Here is an 18,730-nt window from a genome sequence, read left to right as displayed (position 1 = left end):
CTCCCAACAGTTCTCTTTGGAACGCTTCCACTACATTCTCGTTTATGGCAACCTTGGTCCCGAAACAACAAAGGCGCCATTATTTGTATTTACCCACGTCCTGGACAGAATGCAAACTTCGATGGAACGCCCGTCAGCAGAAACAAATACTGCACGTCAAGTTACTCAAATCGCGTTGGAAGGAACGTTTGCACGTGCGTTGGAACAAAGCTATCCAAAATTCTAGAGACGGGTACGCGTTGGCGAAACGCAGTTCGAAAACTTGGATGCAGGACAAGAAATCACGTTTTCAAACGACCCGTCTGTCCTTGCGCGATCAACGGGACACCTACCGCGCGAAGGTACGAATACGGATGCAAGCCCGTCGTATCAAAATGCAAGAAAGTTTACGCCGTATCTGGAATCGCAGTCGGGATCGTCTCCACCGCTATGTTTTGTTCAAAACCAAAGCCGTCACGTTGACGGAATATTTCGAAGCAAACTGGTTCGATTCAGCCGGACGGCCCTTGACCAGTCGAGACGCTACGGGACGCTTCGTCAATCCATGGTTGTCCCAATCTACCTCGGGGGTCAAAACCGCGTCGGCAATTCTTCGCTGGCGCTGGGAGCGCTTCTTACGTAATTACCAACAGTACGGATGGCGAATGCTCATTCCGTCCTGGAGTTTCGATCCCAAAGCTTACGCCGCCACGTCCTCCACCAAGGCCTTGACGGTTACAGCCACTCTGCCTCCATTACAACCGGCTGTACCGGACGACGAACTAAAGTTTACTTGGATCGGTCACGCCACGTGTTTGGTGCAGCAAGGTGACATTACAGTCCTAACCGATCCCATGTTCTCCACCCGGGCCAGTCCCTACAAGAACGTGGTGGGCGTTGCACGGGATATACCGCCGGCCTACGATGCCGACGATTTGCCCGCAGTCGATGTCTGCTTAATATCACACGATCACTACGATCATTTGGACAAGATGAGCTGTATACGATTACGCGATAAGGTAAGAGGATGGGTAGTGCCTCTGGGCATTTCCGAATGGCTGCAAGATAAGTGCGACATTCCAGCCGCGCGGATTGTCGAGCTGGAATGGTGGGAATCCGTCAAACTGGTACGGAACGAGCAAGGCGCGTGGCTCGAAACCGAGCGCCGTTCCCTCGCCACCACGCAAGACAACGCCCATCCGTCTACTAGCGATCCGGCCGAATCCAACCAAATGTGGTTGACCTGCTGCCCTGTCCAACACTGGGCCTCCCGAACGTTCTTTGATCGCAACTATCGATTGTGGTGTGCCTTTGCTGTTTTCTTTCCGCGTGCCACTTTCTTTTTTGGTGGCGATACCGCCCTGCCGCCGAGTTTTCCGTTGTTCGAGATTGTGTCGGACTACTTGGGGCCGTTGAATTTGGCGGCTTTGCCGATTGGTGCGTACGAACCGGATTTCATGATGCGGGACGCGCACATGCATCCGTCCGAGGCCTTGTTGATGCACAAGGCGCTGCGCGTGGACCACTCGGTCGGTATCCATTGGGGCACGTTTGCGCTATCGGAAGAGCCCATGGACGAGCCTCCGCGGCTGCTACAATCCTGTATCGACCGCGATCCGGATCGAGACTCGATTGATTTCGTGACCATTCCGAATGGAGATTCGTTGATAATACGCTGCGAAACTCCCGCGCTGGACAGTGATCAACTACTAGAAGGGTCATCGCGATAGACGGCTACAAAAGTGTGTGGACTGTTCACGTAGACCTTGTGTACAAATAACTGTTTCTAATCCAACACACCAATTCCGTGTCAACCGTACTTTCTGATAGTTTTACTGTTTCATTAGTAACATAATGGAGATTAACATGGTTATCCTGTAAGTTTCGACGTATGGCTTGGGTGTGGGCAACAAAGTGACCGTAGAAACACATACAACCCTGTACGCACACCCACACACACACACACAGTGTGTGTGTCGGCGTTCCATTCGGCGGTAGTGGAGCATGGATCGGTGATTGGTCCGTCTAGCGACCATCGTGATTTCTTCCGGTCACACGGCGGCGGGCGTCGCGGTGCACGTGTCCGCGAACGAGCATTGCCGCAGGCCGTCGAGGAATCCCCGCACAAAGACGTACCCGTAGAGCGCGACGGCGACGGTACAGGTAGCGGTGGCGAGGTAGAACACGGTGAGTTCGAAATTGTTGAGAACGTACGATCCGTTATTCATCCGAAAGATGTAAAAGAAGCGCGAAAAGGCGTTGGAAGGTTGGGGGAGACAGAGATTGTCGCTGTTCGTTTGCGTCAAGGGGCGTTGAAACTTGGGACGGAACGTGTACGCCGCCGTTGCAGACGGTGTTGTCGTTGGTGAGGTTTTCACGCTCGCTGTCGACGAGGATGAAGCCATGCTAATAGTAATAACAAAAGACTCAAAGGAACAGGGGACAATGGACAATGATACTTTATGGATACGAACGATTTGACTCGGGAAAGTTACCGGTTGGTGTGACGCTTTTGGTGTGACAATGAATTCTCGTTGTCTCTCCGTGGCTCATTGCTACTAGAACGGTACACGCTCTAGCTAGGTGTCCCAGGACACACAGCGTACTTTACGGTTCAAACAACAGAACGCATGTTCGTCGACGGTCGTCGATGCTCGGTGATGGGCGCTCGGACAGTGAGAACGCGAACACCGCATTGCCGGTGTCTGTCCTTGATCCTGTGCTTTCGAAAGTTTCCGTCTGGCCGTTGACACTTCATTTGGGATACCCGGAAACAAATCATTCGACACACATCACAACATCATCGTCAATGAAATGAGTGCTCTCCAATACACGTTCGATTGACGGTGAGGTATCCATCGTCCGGCACGTCCTTTCTCGATATCGTCCATCTTCCGTAACTCTTCCACAAGCTGTATAAGGCATCGCACATTTTACACTGGCAATGATTGTACGATACGCACCCGCGCTAACTTTGGCGTTCCTCTGTAGCTTACGGACGAGCCTTCCCACGCATGCTTGGCTCCCCGTCGTGCCGTGGGGTTCCCGACGTCCACGCCAGCGCGCAACACCCACGATTCCCGGGGTCCCATGGTTCCCGTCTATTCTCACGTTACAGACTACGTCCACACCGACGACTACCGACGCGCCTGTGTTGTCCTTGTTCAATTCCAAGACGCGCGCGAAGGAACCCTTCCGACCGGTCCGCGCCGACACGAACGTCGTGTCCATGTACACGTGCGGTCCGACGGTGTACGATTTCGCGCACGTGGGAAACTTTCGGGCCTTCCTCACGTACGATGTCCTCAAACGTGTCTTGCGGTATCTTGGCTACCACGTGACTCACGTGTGCAATCTCACCGACGTGGATGATAAGATCATTCAACGTGCCAACGAACAGAAAATCGATCACGTACAGACTCTCACCCGTCGCTACGAACAGCACTTTCGGGATGACCTGCAGGCACTCAACATACAACCGGCGTGCCAGTATCCCCGGGCCACGGAACACATTGATGATATGATGGATTTGATTCGTGTCTTGCGGGATAAGGAGTTGGCCTACGAAACACCGGATGGGTCCTGGTACTTTCGAACCCAGGCGCAACCGCGTTACGGTACCCAGCTCGTGCAACTCAACTACCAAGAAATGGCCCAAACGGAACGGGGCGAGTCAGACGATAAGGAGCATTTCGCCGATTTTTGTTTGTGGAAAGCCTTCAAGACTGGTGTGGACCGCATGGATGCGGCGTGGGAGTCGAACGACATTGCACTGGGTCGTCCCGGTTGGCACTTGGAATGCTCCGCCATGGCCCGACACTTCTTTGGTGACGACACCATCGACTTGCACGGGGGTGGCATCGATCTCAAGTTCCCGCACCACGAAAACGAAATTGCCCAATCCGAAGGGGCAACCGGCAACGTATTTTGCAATTGCTGGTTCCACAACGGCTTTGTTAATATGGACAATGAGAAAATGTCCAAATCGCTCGGCAACTTTTTGACCCTGCGCGGAGCTTGTCCGACGCCGGACGATGTCCGAGCCTACCGGTATTTGGCCGTCAGCAGCCAGTACCGACAAGCGCTGGCCTTTACGCCGCAAGCCATGACGGCGGCTCGCAACGCGATTGCCCGTATGGACAAGATTAAAAACCAATTGGAAGAGTGCACACGGGTGAACGGGGCCAGCGTGGTGGACGAGACGACGGACAGCGAGCTGCCCACGGTAGCCCGTACGGCGTTGGAGAATTTTGAAGTCGCGATTTGCGACGATTTGAGCATGCCGCGGGCATCCGCCGCACTCTTTTCACTCGTCAAGGCTGCCGAAGGCGAGCTCAAGCGTGTAAATAAAGTGAGTGACGATGAAGTGTCGTTGGACTATACCGGTCTCCGACGGATCCTCGATGCCATGAAGCAAATGGATCAAGTGTTTGGTATATTCTACCGAGTACCGGTGTCGGAAGAAGAAGAAACTGCTCAAGAAGAAGCCTTGGTAATACCAGACGATGTGGTGGAGCTGGTAGAGCGGCGAACAGCCGCGAAAGAAGCCAAAGACTGGGAATTGGCCGACGCCTTGCGATCCCAAGTAACGGAATTGGGTTACGCGGTCAAGGACGTCAAAGGTGAAGATCCGATCGTCACACAACTGTAGTAACTTACTTTGGCCAGCTATAGCTAGAGTAAGAATTTAGGCGTACACATTACTTCCGTCTACTCTTGTGCGTGTGTATTGTATAAGAGCCCCAGGTGGTATGAAGTATCATTGAAGGGCACTTCGATATCAAGTTACGATGCCGCCAACAAGCGTGCATTGATTTCGTTGTGTCTCGCTTCCGCTGCCTTGGAAGTACCCAGCCAGATACCCTTGTGTACCTCCGAATTGCGTTCCCAAAGCTGCAGCATAGACTTTTCGTTCTTGCCCGTCAAAGCCTCCACGCCGTCTTTGGTGATGAGCAACGTGTGTTCAAACTGCGCCGAACGCTTGCCGTCGATCGTTGTAGCCGTCCATTCATCGGGCCAAGTTAGGGCCTTGGCGGATCCTTCGCAAATCATCGGCTCAATGGTAAAGGTGTGCCCAGCTGCCATTTGGCCGTTGGGTTCGTTGTTGCGGTAATGTAAAATATTGGGGCTTGTGTGGAAGATCTAGAGACGAGTAAGAAGGCATGTTGTCAGTATCCCAAATACTAGAATGCGCGAAGAATCGTACTCAAAGAAAAAATAAATAAACCGTACCTGGCCGATGCCGTGTCCGCAGAACTGACGGACGGTTGAGAAACCCAATGGTGTCACGTGATCTTCAATGATACCACCAATGTCTTTGTAATCGTTTCCTGGTTTGACAAACATGCACGCCTTGATCCAACAGTCGTAGGTTGCTTGTAGTAGTTTCTGGGCGCTTTCATCCACTTCGCCAGCCACAAACATTTCACTACAGTCGCCGTGGTAGCCGTCCAAGTACACGGTAATATCCAAGTTGATGACATCACCATTTTTCAACTTTCGGTCGTCGGGAATTCCATGGCAAATGACTTCGTTGACGGAGGTGCAACACGATTTCGGAAATCCGTGGTAATTCAGTGGTGAGGGGTAGGCTCCAGCCTGAAACCAAAATCCAGAACGAATGCAATTATTGGCGAGCGAAACGAAAAGCGCACACTAACTGTAAGCATACAACCAACAAGTCCCCTGTTCGCCACAAAAATTGTCGGGACGCGGTTTTATTACGCACCTTTAATATAGCCTGGTGCACAATCTGATCGATTTCGTCCGTGGTCACTCCCGGTTGAACGGCTCTGCCCGCCAGATCCAAAATCTCCCTCGCCAGTTTCCCGGAGGCCCGCATCTTTTCAATTTCTTCCGGGCTCTTGACTTCAATCATCCACGGGAGGGCCAGTTTCGAGGGCCGCGACGGCGCCCCCGTCTGCCAGTAATCCGGCTTGACGATGCTTTCGTCTAGCACCACCTTTTGCGGTGTTTGTTGACCGGGACGCACGTCGCCGGCGTAGGGAAATCGGGAGGTTTGCAAGTCCCGCAAGACGGCTCCCGCAAAGCCTTGCGGCTTGGCGCGAGTCTTTTTCTTTTTGTTGTCGCTGTTCATAAACAGCATTCCGGAAAACGTGGATTGCCGCGATGGCGCCGTACCGGTAAAGCCCGACGCCGCGCGCGTGAACAACGTGAGCGACAGGACGATCGACAGAGAGGCTCGCACACTCATGATCATCTTCCTTTAGTTTCTAATGGTGCTGGCTGCTGGAAATCGTATTCGAATCGTTGAAATGGTCAAAGAGGCTTCAACCTTTGAAGAACTTTGGTTTCTGTAACCAAGGTGGGAGCCGATCTTGTGTTGCTGACTGTGAATGGGATGTAGGTAGACGTGATACTAACGTAAAGCTGCTTGTTCCTTCGGTTTCTCACAGTTGGGAGCCCTGTCCCTCTCCCGGAAGGGACGGAATTCGTCATCGTGGCATCGTGTCATCGTTGACTGTGTGATTTATGGGGCACCTCCGTTCGTTTCCGGGTTTCTGTTGTAGATTACCCGTCTGCTCTAGTAGCTATCCCGAATGATGTCACCTCCCGCGAAAGATACCAATGTTTTACAATGAACGGTATGAATACCTATTGATGTGCTACTTCTAAACGATTAATCTTTCGACCTACTTGTTTTGCCGGGATTGTATCTTTGTTTTCACTGCTGCTGTGCTATCGTATCGTGAAAATTGACCCACACAAACGGAGTCTCGACCGACTGGTCACAAATGCATGACCAATGGAGATTGCTGATGAGAACGCATGTCGGATTGCTCACGTATCCCGGACAAGCGTTGGCGAGGCCCCATCCGAGTACAGTCACTCCAGACGTCCACTCACACGCGACGTCTTGTCCAGTCAATGCAATGTTGAATGTTTCGGAGGTCGTCGTTGAAAATTCAACATCCTTTTGGCCGGCCGTGGTGCTTCTCTGATACCAGCGCATGACCATGTCCTCCACCCCGGTAGTCAAATTAAACGATGTTACGGTCTGAGAAATTCCAGAGCTAGAATACGTTGTCTTGAAGCCGGAACCACCATAGTCATCGGTTGTCGACCACATTGGAGTTTCCAGCACCTGAGACATCGATTGATCAAGCTTAAGCACATCCTCCCCGTGCTCTGAAAAAAGAACTCGAGTTTCAAAGTCTTCGGTAGATGTATCAGCACCAAGGCTGCCGAAGTAGGATCGAAACACCTGGGTTGTCTGGAGCCTGCGCTCGTCCTCATCGCCGAGTGACAGGATACTCACGTTGTTGTCTTTGTCGATCGAGATGAAGATCCCCGATAACGAGCATCGCGTGTGGCCACCGTGGTAATAGCACTGATCTTCGTCCCGCACACCCAAGTTTTGTGTTTCGATGTTGTTAGATAACGCGGCTAGCACGCCTATCGAATTCGGAAAGATCCTAATCCAAGATGCCCCCTGCCCAGGCGCCCTCGAGGGATTTTCTATGAAGCCTTCCGGCGGTGTACCTGGAGGATGATAGGCGATTCCTGTTGTAGGGTCCGTCAGTATGTCGAGACATATCGATGCGTCCGAGTTGATAGATGGGAAAAGAGGTTGTGAGTTGTCGCAACTGCTTCTCTCTTCCTCCACTACCGCAACTTCTTCAATTTGCTGCGGGCTGGTGTGATCGTGGTTGTCTGTTATAACCAACACCATAACTATCACCAACAAGACGGGTGTAAGAAATCTATACATGGCTGGATGTTCGGTGATTGACGTAGGGGATACGGAAACTAAATGTCGCCAAATCTTTTTATGAGATTCATCAAATAATTGATCGAGGACGAGCGATCCTTGTTCATGTCAATTTGGTGCACGATCCCAAGCTTGTAGGAAGCAAAAATTGAATGCCTCGTTTCTCAGTTTTCTATAGCTAAAGGCTCATTCCGGTAGCTCTCGATCCAAAAAACCGTAAGTACAAGTGTTTCGGTGATCTGTGGGAACTCACTGGTCATTTTTGCTCGATATGATTAGGTTTCTTGCGAGTGGCAGCAACTTTGATTTACGCTGATCTAGGCAAAGCTGTCTATCAGTAAGAATGGCTTTCCTTTGGTGGGGAGCGATTGGAAGTTACTTGGGGTTGTCAAACACGACCAAACAACCTATGTACATGAGGTCTTCATTCACAGTCAAACGTTGGTCATTTGTCGCCTTCTATCAAAAATATGTCCTAGTGGATAATAGTTGGAGGCTCTTAGGAGTCGTAGAAAGATACGTAAGAATTTGACCACTTTTGCATAGTGCATGGGAACAAAGAGTTTTGAAAATTTGGCGTGAAACTTTTCAACACGACTTACATTATCAATGTAAAGATTTTATGTTCCGATGGGTTTTCGAGACTAATAAATAGAAATCTATCGAGCTTTGAATTCGTTGAAATTAGATAAATAAACTTGAAGTATTTACTGTTTGTGCTATAGAATTCTGATCCGAGCGCTCCATACCGTCGATGTAAGGACGGAACTTGTTAGTTTTTATGCTACCAGACCCACGAAATCAAATTCACAGCACGGGTTAAAACTTACCCCACACGTGGATTCGTCTCATTCGCAGCCTCACAACGACACCATCATATAAAATACTCCAATAGGACATGCATCCTGTGTCTTTTAAGTCGGATTTTGATGTTGACAGTGAAGAAATACCAATGAATGGATAGAATTTTAGCAAAGCAGTTTTTACCTCGTTTGTTGAGGCAAATACGTTTCTCATTTTTTGTATGCCCTGATTGAGCTTTGAACACTGATACACTCAAAAGCAACTTGTTCTTTACTTTAAATCTTAATTTTTTGCATACCAGGGAAGCGGGAGATGCACAGAAATTTTTTGGGATTCTGCGAAGCATTTTGCTCCGGAAAGGGTTGACGGATACACTGCTTCCAGAAAGCACAATGGGTCTTGGTCTTAGTTCTCGAAACAAGGCTCATCATCACCAAGATCCAGGAAAGCTCAAGTCAATGTTTTCTACACTTCCAAACTTCGGCTTCTCTACAGGGAAGCGATTTTACTATAGTTTTAGTATTGAAACTGGATATCCGAAGACTGGATGTAGTTAAGAGAACAAACGCATGATCAGACTTTAAAATCGACCCAAGTGCATCATTCTCAGATGCGTTTGAGCTGCGTTCTGCCTGTTCCTTAAATATAGAAAGGGGGATGATGGGTGAGGCATTTGTATGGTGTATTGGTACCTATACCGTCCGCTTTGGGCACGTCTACTGGAGAGAAGAGAACCAGGGTATGGCAACGTCGGTACCACTTTGTGGAAAGGCCGTGGGCTTCAGGATCCGATTGTCGGAGGCGTGCGTAATTTTAGGATTCACTCTCAGGTTTTGACAGTTGCTAACATTAGAGTCACGTACCGGTCAGTCTCGTGCGAGAAACTATAAATAGGTTTAGGGTTTTAACAGCCGCACGTTGAAAGATGCATGTTGGCTTTGACCCCGCACAGCGAGCGTGGCGTGGAAAATGGCATTCCGACTGCCGGCAAAGGCTGTAAAGTGTTTTCTGTCAGTGCCACTGTCTAGCGTGGAGAATTTGTTTCGTACTCACAACAGTATCGTCTACACACTGTGTAGGCTTACTGAAAGGTGAGGAATGGAGATGGCTGTGTTGTAAAGGAAAGGCTTTGGAAAGCTTCTCGCTCTGTCGAGAACGAGGAAACACGAAGAGAATTTGCCCTGCGCTTAAATGCAATATGTATCTCACTGGCTTTTTCATCGTTTTTTGTTTGCAACGATAGGTTACGTTAAGGCTCGCTCGTCGTCATCGTTAGCATCATCATGGCTTTGGGAAAAGAAGGCGATGCGCGGTTCTTCACCACCCAGAAAAAGGGTGAAATGCACGAACTTCGCATGGAGTTGCATTCTTCGGATCGAGCCATTAAAGTAGACGCCGTCAAGAAGGTCATTGCGTCCATGACGGTTGGAAAGGACGTGTCGATGCTTTTCACGGATGTTCTGAAGTGCGTTCAGACGGGAAACATTGAGCTCAAGAAGCTCGTCTACCTTTACTTGATTAACTACGCCAAGACTCAGCCCGAGCTCACCTTGTTGGCGGTCAACACCTTTGTCAAGGACGCGTCCGACGCCAATCCGCTCATTCGTGCGCTCGCCGTACGTACCATGGGCTGCATCCGCGTCGATCGTATTACGGAATACCTCTGCGAGCCGCTTTCCCGTGCTCTCCGCGATGATGATCCCTACGTCCGCAAGACCGCGGCGGTCTGTGTCGCCAAGCTCTACGACATTGCCCCCGATCTCGTCGTGGAACGAGGCTTTTTGGAAACCCTGCACGACCTTATTTCCGACTCGAATCCCTCCGTCGTTGCCAACGGTGTCGCCGCTCTTTCCGAGATTGCCGAAACCTCCGGGAAGGACGTCATGCGCATTTCTGCATCTGTTTTGCAGAAGCTCTTAGCCGCCCTCAACGAATGTACCGAATGGGGACAAGTCTTTATTCTCGATTCGCTGTCCAAATACACGCCCGCTGACGGACGGGAAGCTGAAGGCATCATTGAGCGCGTCACGCCCCGGTTGCAGCACGCCAACGCAGCCGTCGTCATGTCGGCCGTCAAGGTTATTTTGTCCTACATGGAACTCATGGGCTCGCAAAATTCCGACTCGATTCGGGCCCTGACGCGCAAACTAGCGCCACCCCTCGTCACCTTGCTCAACTCGGAACCGGAAATTCAGTACGTGGCCCTCCGCAACATTAATCTTATTGTACAGAAACGTCCGCACATTCTGGAAAACGAAATCAAGGTCTTTTTCTGCAAATACAACGATCCCATTTACGTCAAGATGGAAAAGTTGGAAATTATCATCAAATTGGTTTCCGAAAAAAATATCGAACAAGTCTTGTTGGAGTTGAAAGAGTACGCCACCGAAGTGGATGTGGATTTTGTCCGCAAAGCCGTTTCGGCCATTGGCCGTTGTGCCGTGAAACTCGAACGGGCGGCCGAGCGGTGCATTGGTGTGCTCCTGGATTTGATCCAGACCAAGGTCAACTATGTGGTTCAAGAGTCCGTAATTGTTATCAAGGATATCTTCCGCCGGTACCCGAATCGCTACGAATCCATCATTGCGACGCTTTGTGATAATCTTGATACTTTGGACGAGCCTCTCGCCAAGGCTAGTATGATCTGGATCATTGGCGAGTATGCGGAACGTATTGACAATGCCGACGAGCTGCTCGATACTTTCTTGGAGACGTTTGAGGAAGAGGACCCGGTCGTTCAACTTCAATTACTGACTGCCACGGTCAAGTGCTTTTTGAAGGATCCGGATGACACGCAAGATATGGTACAGCGCGTTTTGGATATGGCGACGGAAGAGTCGGACAATCCTGATCTTCGCGACCGCGGCTTTATTTACTGGCGTCTCTTGAGTACCGATCCAGAAGCGGCGAAGATGGTTGTCCTAGGCGACAAGCCCGTAATTGAAGACGATACCTTCAAGCTCGATCCAGCGTTGCTAAACGTTTTGATTGGACAGATTGCGACTCTCAGTTCGGTTTACCACAAACCTCCCGAAGCCTTTGTAATCCGACGCGGAGCCGGAACCGGAACGACAAATGAAGATGATGACGAAGAAGACGAGGACGACTACGAAGACGAAAATGACGTTGATGGTGGTGCTGATCTGCTGGATATGGGTGGACTCAGTGTCAACGATCAGTCGCAGGATGATGCCGCGCCCGGTAGTCGGGTAAGTGCGGGCTTCATTGGTTAATACATCTGCTTGGGTTGATCGATCTCATTTTTTGTTTCTTCCGACTACAGTTCGAACCGACTGCTCCAATGAATCTTGTCACGGGCCCGGAAAAAAGTGGAGGGTTAGAGGTGCTCGCTGGTTTTCGACAGTATCGCAATACGATTCGTCTGGAAATGGAAATCAACAATGTATCGGCCAATCACGTGGTAGCTGGTTTGGCAGTTCAGCTCAACAAAAACGCGTTCGGTCTTAGTCCCTCGACTCAGCAAGTTATGTGTGAACCTCCAGCGGGTCCCGGTGGTTCGGGTGTGGCTGTAATTGAGCTGGTCACAACTCCCAATATGCTGGCTCCAGTTCCTGCGGGACAACCTGCAAATCCACAGGTTCAAGTAGCAATCAAGAATATGACGTCTGGCAACGTTTTCTACTTTGCGGTCAATCTCAACTTTGAAGCCATATTCTCATCGGATGGAGCCATGGAACGCTCGTCCTTTATTGAGAACTGGAAATCCATCGATGATCGCAATGAACTTTACGCGACTGTAGGAGATTTGCCCAGCGAGTCGGTCGACATTGATCTGGTTCAACAAAAGTTCCAAGCCAGCAATGTCTTCTTTATTGCTCGCCGTCCTGTACCAAACGCAGAAGGCCAGGAAGTAGTGTACTTTTCGATGCGTACAGTGACTGACATGGAATTCTTGGCCGAGTTAACTTTCAAGCAAGGTGTAAACGCTTGCAAGATTTGTCTCAAGACCGAAAATGCCACCTATGGATTGCTGGCCAAGAAAGCTTTGGAAGACCTGCTGCGCGCTTGAAGATGTGTTTCTAAGATGTGGGCTGTTTGATTGATGATTTCACTTACGATAATGGGATCTTTCCGTCCAACGAATTTCAAAAAGATTTCCTTCCTTTACTCTATGTTAGTTTGATTAAAAACCGGTAAAGTTTCGTCATTTAGGGTTGTCTGTAAGCTCCAACATACGATCGTCGATCCGATGGAAATTTGTTCAAGAAGTGTACGTATGAAACCTAATCGATGAGTCCACAGCATGCACGGACCACCGCTCACTAGCGATTGGCTTGAGCTATATGCTATAAGCATACGCTATTCCACGGGAGGAGACCTGCGTCCGCTGTAGGTTTACATTCAAAAGCGATTCCGCCACAAAAGACAAGGGGATCAACATTAAATCAGAGACGAAAAATTTGTACTAAGTGGTCTTTGCGATCGCTTTACCTATTGTTGCCCGTAAACATTGCCGATTTCAGTTCCCCCCGCCCTCATATGCGACAGCTGCATCCTCGTGCGCCGAGAGATGTTGATTACAGTAAAATAGAATGAGTCTCTATCCAGACACTCGACTGACACGTCCCGTCATCGTCGTCAAAACGAGTCATCTCAATACCAACCTCTTGGCTGCAGTCGTCATCAACCACTTCCTCTTCAAAACTGTCATCATCTCCGATGACAGAACGGTGACCGTGAACCGAAGTTATGTCAGAATTGATGGAAGCCTCGTCATCGATACACCATGTTAGTAGAAAACCTTCCTCTTGTTCGTCATCCGAGGCTTTTTGGTGTTGATAGTTATACTCTTCACACTCACCATTGCTCATGGCCACCACCATATCAACGAGGCCCTCGTCTTTGGATTGATTTTCAAAGCAATCCACGATGTTGCCGAGTGCTGCTTCGTACGTTTTGCGGATCCGAGTCTCGTGCATACTACGAGCTCGTGTTGCCGCCAAGTTCGCCACTTGCTTGTCGACACGTTTCTTGTGGCGATCTTCCTTTTCCATCAGCTTTCGGGATCGTTGTGTCAAGACTTTCACGGTCTTCCGCATGATTTGAAAGTTGGCGTTGTGGACTTCTGTCGAATACTGCACTTGTTCGTTCATTTGTCCGAGACGGAATATGACCGCCTCGAATTTGTTGTTCTGATCACGGATCTTGCGATTCTCCTGTCGCAAATACTCCACAATTTTGTTACGACTGTCGATCAATTCGCCGAGTTGCTTGTCTCGGCGTTTGGTCTTTTCGATGATTTTGTGACGGTATTCTTCTTTTTGTTCCAGTGTATTCAGTTCCACCAGCAACATTTCTTTGTGACGCATCCGATGAACGTAAGCCAATCGTGCTTGGAGGACACGGAGGCGGGCATGTCCCCGAAGCAGCATTCCCCGCACCGCGGCTTGTATGCGGGTAGCGGCGCGTTGGTTTCGTACCCGGGCACGTTGCTGGAACCATGTTCGTGCACACGCTTGTATCCGTGCCATGGCCTGGTCCTGCCGTACTCGTAAGAGTGGTGGGAGGGGTCGTCCCTCGGGAATAGGAGACTCGATGCAGCGCTCAACGACACGGATTTGTTCCGACCATGTATCCATAGTTTGCCGTCGTTTCGGGGTCATGAGATTGAACGAGTGGACTTCGGCAATCAAGTGTTCTAGATCCCGTTGGAGTCTCGCACTTTTGGCTCGAATGTGGGCACGTTTCCGGGCCTGATCCACGGCAGAGTACGGTGCGTCGCGACGCGATGGTGCTGGCGGAGTGGAACTCGCGGTCGTACGTGAGCGACGATGTTCGAGTGACGTCCGCCGCGACCGACTTGGGGCGTCTGCCGGTGGGAGTCCGGTCCGTGTGAGGGTCGTCGTCCGACGGGGTTCGGGGGAGTGTCCGGGACGCGTGGGGGGAGTTGCCGCGTCGGGCGTAAGCGTCGTTGGTACCACCCACAACGTCCCGTCGGATACCGAGGTTTCTACCGAATCGGCTATTATCACAACCGTTTCGCCGGAAGTAGTGGAAGAGGCGGTGGTAGTGGTAGTGGCAGTAGTGGACGACGATGCGGTCGCCGGGGAAGCACACATATTGGGATCTGTCGTTGTCGGTACCGACCGCAACTTGGGTTTGCGAGAGACGGGCGTGACCGTCACGAGGTGGCGTGCGGGAGACGTCCGATGCAACGACGAGGTCGATGACGAGGTTGGACTGCATGACTGTACTTGTGGTACAGTTCCCGTCTCGGCGTGGCTCAACGCTTTGCGATTCGACACACGCCGCGTCGGGGACCGTGGGTGACTCTGATTGCGAGTATGGACGGTGGTTTCGGATAGGAACTGCTGGTCCGACGATGTCAAGGGTGGGGGTCGAATCGACTCACACGGCACGGGGCCACGGAAGAGAGACGACCGTACACACGGAGATGCTACGCGTCGTTTGGATCGACTCGGACACGACGTGGGTTCGGTCCGACGTCCCGGCATACTACTCCGACGGATCCGGACGGTGGCGTCGCTCCGCCGGGAGAGCGACAAGGGCGTCGTGGGTGTCCGTCGGTCGGTCAAATACAGGGTCGACTCTTTCTCACGAACGTGTAAGTTGTTTCGTTGGATGTTTTGTTCAAAGAGACTGAGGACGGATCCGACACGGGACACCATGTTGTATATACACACGCACACACACTCTCACACAATCCTCCACGAGATGGTCTACACTAGTTCCCTTCCGTTCCCACTAACGTTGTGGAATTGACCAAACGTTTTCGGAAGGCCAATCTCCCGGAAGTTGCAAGATCACTTCAATTCCATCGGACACGCGGACTTTGTCTTGGGTCTCTTCCCAATCGGTAAGGTTTGCTTGAATGCGGGTGTGTGAGTGTGACTTGGTCGGTGTTGGCAAAATCGGATTGTGGAGGGTAATCGTTCCACAATGACCAGTCCGTAACAGTAAGTACACTTACATTTACATTAATACCAAGGAAAAACTTATTTGACTGTGAGATTACGATGACGATAAATATATTCCTGTAGATAGTTCCAGCATTCCAATCACGAACCCATTTCCATTTATTACGATCGAAACAAGCCGAAGTTTGGAAGTATCCCATTGGGATTCGTCCCCGAAATGCTAAACGGATGCGCAAGATTGGGAATTCGATTGCCTGTTAACCCAAGCACAATGACCGTTCGAAGGAGGGGGAAATGACTTTTCCCCGTTGCCAAATATATGGGCTGGGCCTTTTTGCTGGCTTGCTGGTGGACAGTCAGGACTTTTTTGCCGGCGCTTTCCACGCCTTTCGGGCCAACCCTGCCCTCCTCGTTTGTTGAGACTCCCGACCGTCGGTTCGACCGCACAACCCTATGGAAGCGAACTCGTCAGAAGCACATCTTGACTAACTGTTATGTAAACTACTATGAGCTACGTACTGTTAAATCCAACTCTCTCGAGAGCTAATGTGGACAGTGCTAGTGTAGATCAGAGAATATACGCCAGACTGGTCGAAAATACAAAGAAAGTATGCAATGATGTCGTATTTTATTCCTAAAGCGTACAATTTCCATCCGTTACCAGCGCGAGTCGTTGTCATACACCGCCGGTATACTCTCTCTCTCTCGAGCCAGAGACCTCGTCAAAGCCCCGCCAGACTTGGGGGTCCACCACCCTGAAATGCTGTCATGCGCTCCTTGAGCTTGGTGGGGGAGTCAATATTGATTTCTTTCCGGGGTGACCGAGCCAGTAAAGCCTCATGCTGCTCTTCGTACGTGGGTAACAACCTGTATTTCTCAAACGTGGGGTATGTGGGCGAGCAATGGAGTGTTGACGACCGCGTAGGACTGTTGGAAAAATCCCGGGTCGTGTACCTCGGACTGGCTCGGTCGCCACCCGAAGAGAAGGATGCCGTTCCATCAACCGAAGTTATGGGACTCGCTACCGAGACGGGCGATGTGAAATTGGTCACGCAAGGCTCGTTGAACTCCAACACGGGGGCCGACGTGGGGGTGGCCGGGACGGCGCCGGGTTTGTTGGTCACCACGCGCCGGGCCTGGGACGAGTTGGGAGAACGCGTACTTTCGAGATCTGGCGTCGACAGCGACACGGACGATTGCTGAAACTGAAACGCCTTCATGCGGTCTTTGAGCTTGGTGGGAGAGACAGCCGCAATGGGTTTGCGCGGATTGCGGGCCAGCATGGCGCGACGTTGGTCGGCAAAGTTGGATAAGACATCCTCGTGGAAGGCTTCCGGCTTTCGGGACGACGGGTGCGCTTGTGACTGCTTCGCCGTCCAACTTCGTTCACTGTCCGTTGCCAACACGGGAGACACTTCGTTGTCGACTCGCTGATCGCCTTTAGAGGCGATGGTGTCCGGTTCGTTCGCTGGAGATGGGATTAGCTGTGTGCAACTATCATCCTGGGCCCTTGTTTCGTCAGAGTTCTTCACGACTCGTCGAAGCGTTGCCCTTTTCTCGGCATGCGCCTCCTCCTCTTCGAGATCCATACCATCGAACGAATTCCCTCGCACCGCGGAGGGACGCAAGCTTCGACCCTGTAGAGTGACTGAAGAGACCAGCACAGGTGTTGTGGGAGGACTAAGGGGAACAGCAGCCATATTTGGGTCCTCCACTACTGGAATAAAGCTTCGGGCATTGGTAATACTGTCTTTGTCCTCGCGACGAGGAGGCCAGACCACAATTCTCCCGGTACGCGCGCAGGGACTGTTGGCTCTTTCAGAATTGAAGTCCTTGGGGGATGCCACCAGTTTGTCGGGGACGACAGCGATGCCGTTTTTGTTTTTTGGCGGCTCGGGTGTCGATTGGAGCGAGAGTGGCTGGTGCATCAATTCTTCCGTGTAGCCCCCTTCCTGGTGTGGAGGGCAGTAGACTAGCCTGCTTTTGGATTCCGGAGATGCAGTGTGAAGCTCCGGATTTTGCGTGCTTTGGATGTGGGGATATTCACGCGCCTCCTTTTCGCATCCCTTGCTTTTGATGGGGCGTGTGCCGCGACGAGGGGCACGACGGTTCGGTCGCTGAACTTCGTCTTCGGATAAGTCCTCCGAATCACTACTATTGAAAGAGTTTCCGCGTACCGTGGATGGCCTTCCAGGAAACATGGAAAATCCTCCAGAGGACTTGTGGGAGAGCTCCCTTTGGCTGCTGTCAACGTCATCACTGTCAAAGGAATAACCGCGAATGGTTCCAGGGCGCATCGCGAAATGAGTAGGAGGATAATTGTTGTTGGTCTGCGACGTGAAAGCAGCGCCGGCTGCATAACTCGAATCCATCGAAAGATCGTCTGCGAGAGGAACGATTACACTCAAGTCGTCATCAGAGCTAACATAACCGCATTCGCGAGCGACACGGACCGAAGGGTCAGTATTCTTTACTTCAAAGCCCGCCCGGTCACTGGATTTCTCTTTTTTCCCAAGCCTCTTTTCGGTTTCCACCGCTTCCTTTTTTCTGGGGGAAGCGAGGGAGAGATCCGGTGCAGCAATATGTTTCAACAAGGTTTGCTTGGAAGATGTCGGAGAAGACCATGACCCTGGAGACGTTTGTGGACCGAGCAATACGTTCGAAGCGTAGCCGTTTCGTTTCGGCGAACCACCGAAATTTGTGAGATACAGGCCGGATCTGGTCTCGCCAATTGAATTATTTTTGTCGATGTTGGCTTCAAAGGCAGCCAAAGCAAGGCCGATCTTTTTTGAGGCTGTGCGCGGCGAAGTTGAAGCTTCCATAGTGCAAATTAAGCGTTGTGGAGAAATATGGACCAGTGATGAGCTGGTACAATCACTGCAGTCGTCGCTTTTTGTTACTGGAACGTCACAAAAATGAGCCAAACGGAGAAAGCACTTTTTCAAAGTGATGCCCTGCCGCTATATTCCCAACGTTTTTTTGCATCGCCAAGCCAAGATACAAAAATGACCAACCTAAATTTTGGAAGAGCATAGTCATTATCTCGCCGATAGATTTATTCCTGTAAAGATGGGATGCCACGATTGGTCCGTTTTATATACTGGCTCTACCTAGTGCTGTTCATGTCTCCCCTCGCATCAAGATCGGAAAATTTGTTAAATTTCAGTATGGCGCATGATGTCTATAAAGATAGTACCCTACTTTTTCGAGAGCTTTAGCTCTCCAGTAATTGAGAGAAGTTGGCAAAAGAAACATGCATAGATGTTGAGAACCCATACGCCAATTTTCAAAATGTGAGGCATCATTTTCACCTTTG

General features: G+C 50.8%; 7 protein-coding genes across 7 annotated transcripts; 3 read left to right on the top strand and 4 right to left on the bottom strand.

The window, feature by feature from the left end:
- Window positions 1–752: 752 nt before the first annotated feature.
- PHATRDRAFT_bd174 (predicted protein) lies at window positions 753–1,637 on the top strand (the record flags this gene model as incomplete). Its single annotated transcript, XM_002176395.1, has 2 exons — window positions 753–1,126; window positions 1,190–1,637. Coding segments are annotated over 2 exons (822 nt in total), but the record flags the coding sequence as incomplete, so codon positions are not given.
- Window positions 1,638–2,823: 1,186 nt separating this feature from the next.
- Window positions 2,824–4,630, top strand: PHATRDRAFT_bd780 (predicted protein; the record flags this gene model as incomplete). The annotated part of the gene is made up of 1 exon (XM_002176394.1): window positions 2,824–4,630. Exon 1 carries the CDS (start codon window positions 2,924–2,926, stop codon window positions 4,628–4,630), a length of 1,707 nt encoding a protein of 568 aa, XP_002176430.1. The 5' UTR covers window positions 2,824–2,923.
- Window positions 4,631–4,764: 134 nt separating this feature from the next.
- Window positions 4,765–6,076, bottom strand: PHATRDRAFT_bd561 (predicted protein; the record flags this gene model as incomplete). The annotated part of the gene is made up of 3 exons (XM_002176337.1): window positions 4,765–5,121; window positions 5,212–5,577; window positions 5,708–6,076. The coding sequence occupies 3 exons, from the start codon at window positions 6,074–6,076 to the stop codon at window positions 4,765–4,767; spliced, it is 1,092 nt and encodes a 363-aa protein (XP_002176373.1).
- Window positions 6,077–6,587: 511 nt separating this feature from the next.
- PHATRDRAFT_bd1737 (predicted protein) lies at window positions 6,588–7,759 on the bottom strand. Its single transcript, XM_002176336.1, has one exon. It carries the CDS (start codon window positions 7,709–7,711, stop codon window positions 6,665–6,667), a length of 1,047 nt encoding a protein of 348 aa, XP_002176372.1. The 5' UTR covers window positions 7,712–7,759; the 3' UTR covers window positions 6,588–6,664.
- Window positions 7,760–9,518: 1,759 nt separating this feature from the next.
- PtAP1/2beta (predicted protein) lies at window positions 9,519–12,695 on the top strand. The gene is made up of 3 exons (XM_002176393.1): window positions 9,519–9,606; window positions 9,759–11,724; window positions 11,799–12,695. The coding sequence occupies exons 2-3, from the start codon at window positions 9,799–9,801 to the stop codon at window positions 12,543–12,545; spliced, it is 2,673 nt and encodes an 890-aa protein (XP_002176429.1). The 5' UTR covers window positions 9,519–9,606; window positions 9,759–9,798; the 3' UTR covers window positions 12,546–12,695.
- Window positions 12,696–13,053: 358 nt separating this feature from the next.
- Window positions 13,054–15,165, bottom strand: PHATRDRAFT_bd1446 (predicted protein; the record flags this gene model as incomplete). The annotated part of the gene is made up of 1 exon (XM_002176335.1): window positions 13,054–15,165. One exon carries the CDS (start codon window positions 15,163–15,165, stop codon window positions 13,054–13,056), a length of 2,112 nt encoding a protein of 703 aa, XP_002176371.1.
- Window positions 15,166–15,985: 820 nt separating this feature from the next.
- Window positions 15,986–18,236, bottom strand: PHATRDRAFT_bd1734 (predicted protein; the record flags this gene model as incomplete). Its single annotated transcript, XM_002176334.1, has 1 exon — window positions 15,986–18,236. The coding sequence occupies one exon, from the start codon at window positions 18,234–18,236 to the stop codon at window positions 16,137–16,139; it is 2,100 nt and encodes a 699-aa protein (XP_002176370.1). The 3' UTR covers window positions 15,986–16,136.
- Window positions 18,237–18,730: the final 494 nt, after the last annotated feature.

Source organism: Phaeodactylum tricornutum, genomic scaffold (genome assembly GCF_000150955.2).
Source record: "Phaeodactylum tricornutum CCAP 1055/1 PHATR_bd_32x35 genomic scaffold, whole genome shotgun sequence".
NCBI classification, from domain to species: Eukaryota; Bacillariophyta; class Bacillariophyceae; order Surirellales; family Neidiaceae; genus Phaeodactylum; species Phaeodactylum tricornutum.
Note: the sequence above shows the minus strand (reverse complement) of the source record. Positions and strands in the feature narration are given on the sequence as shown.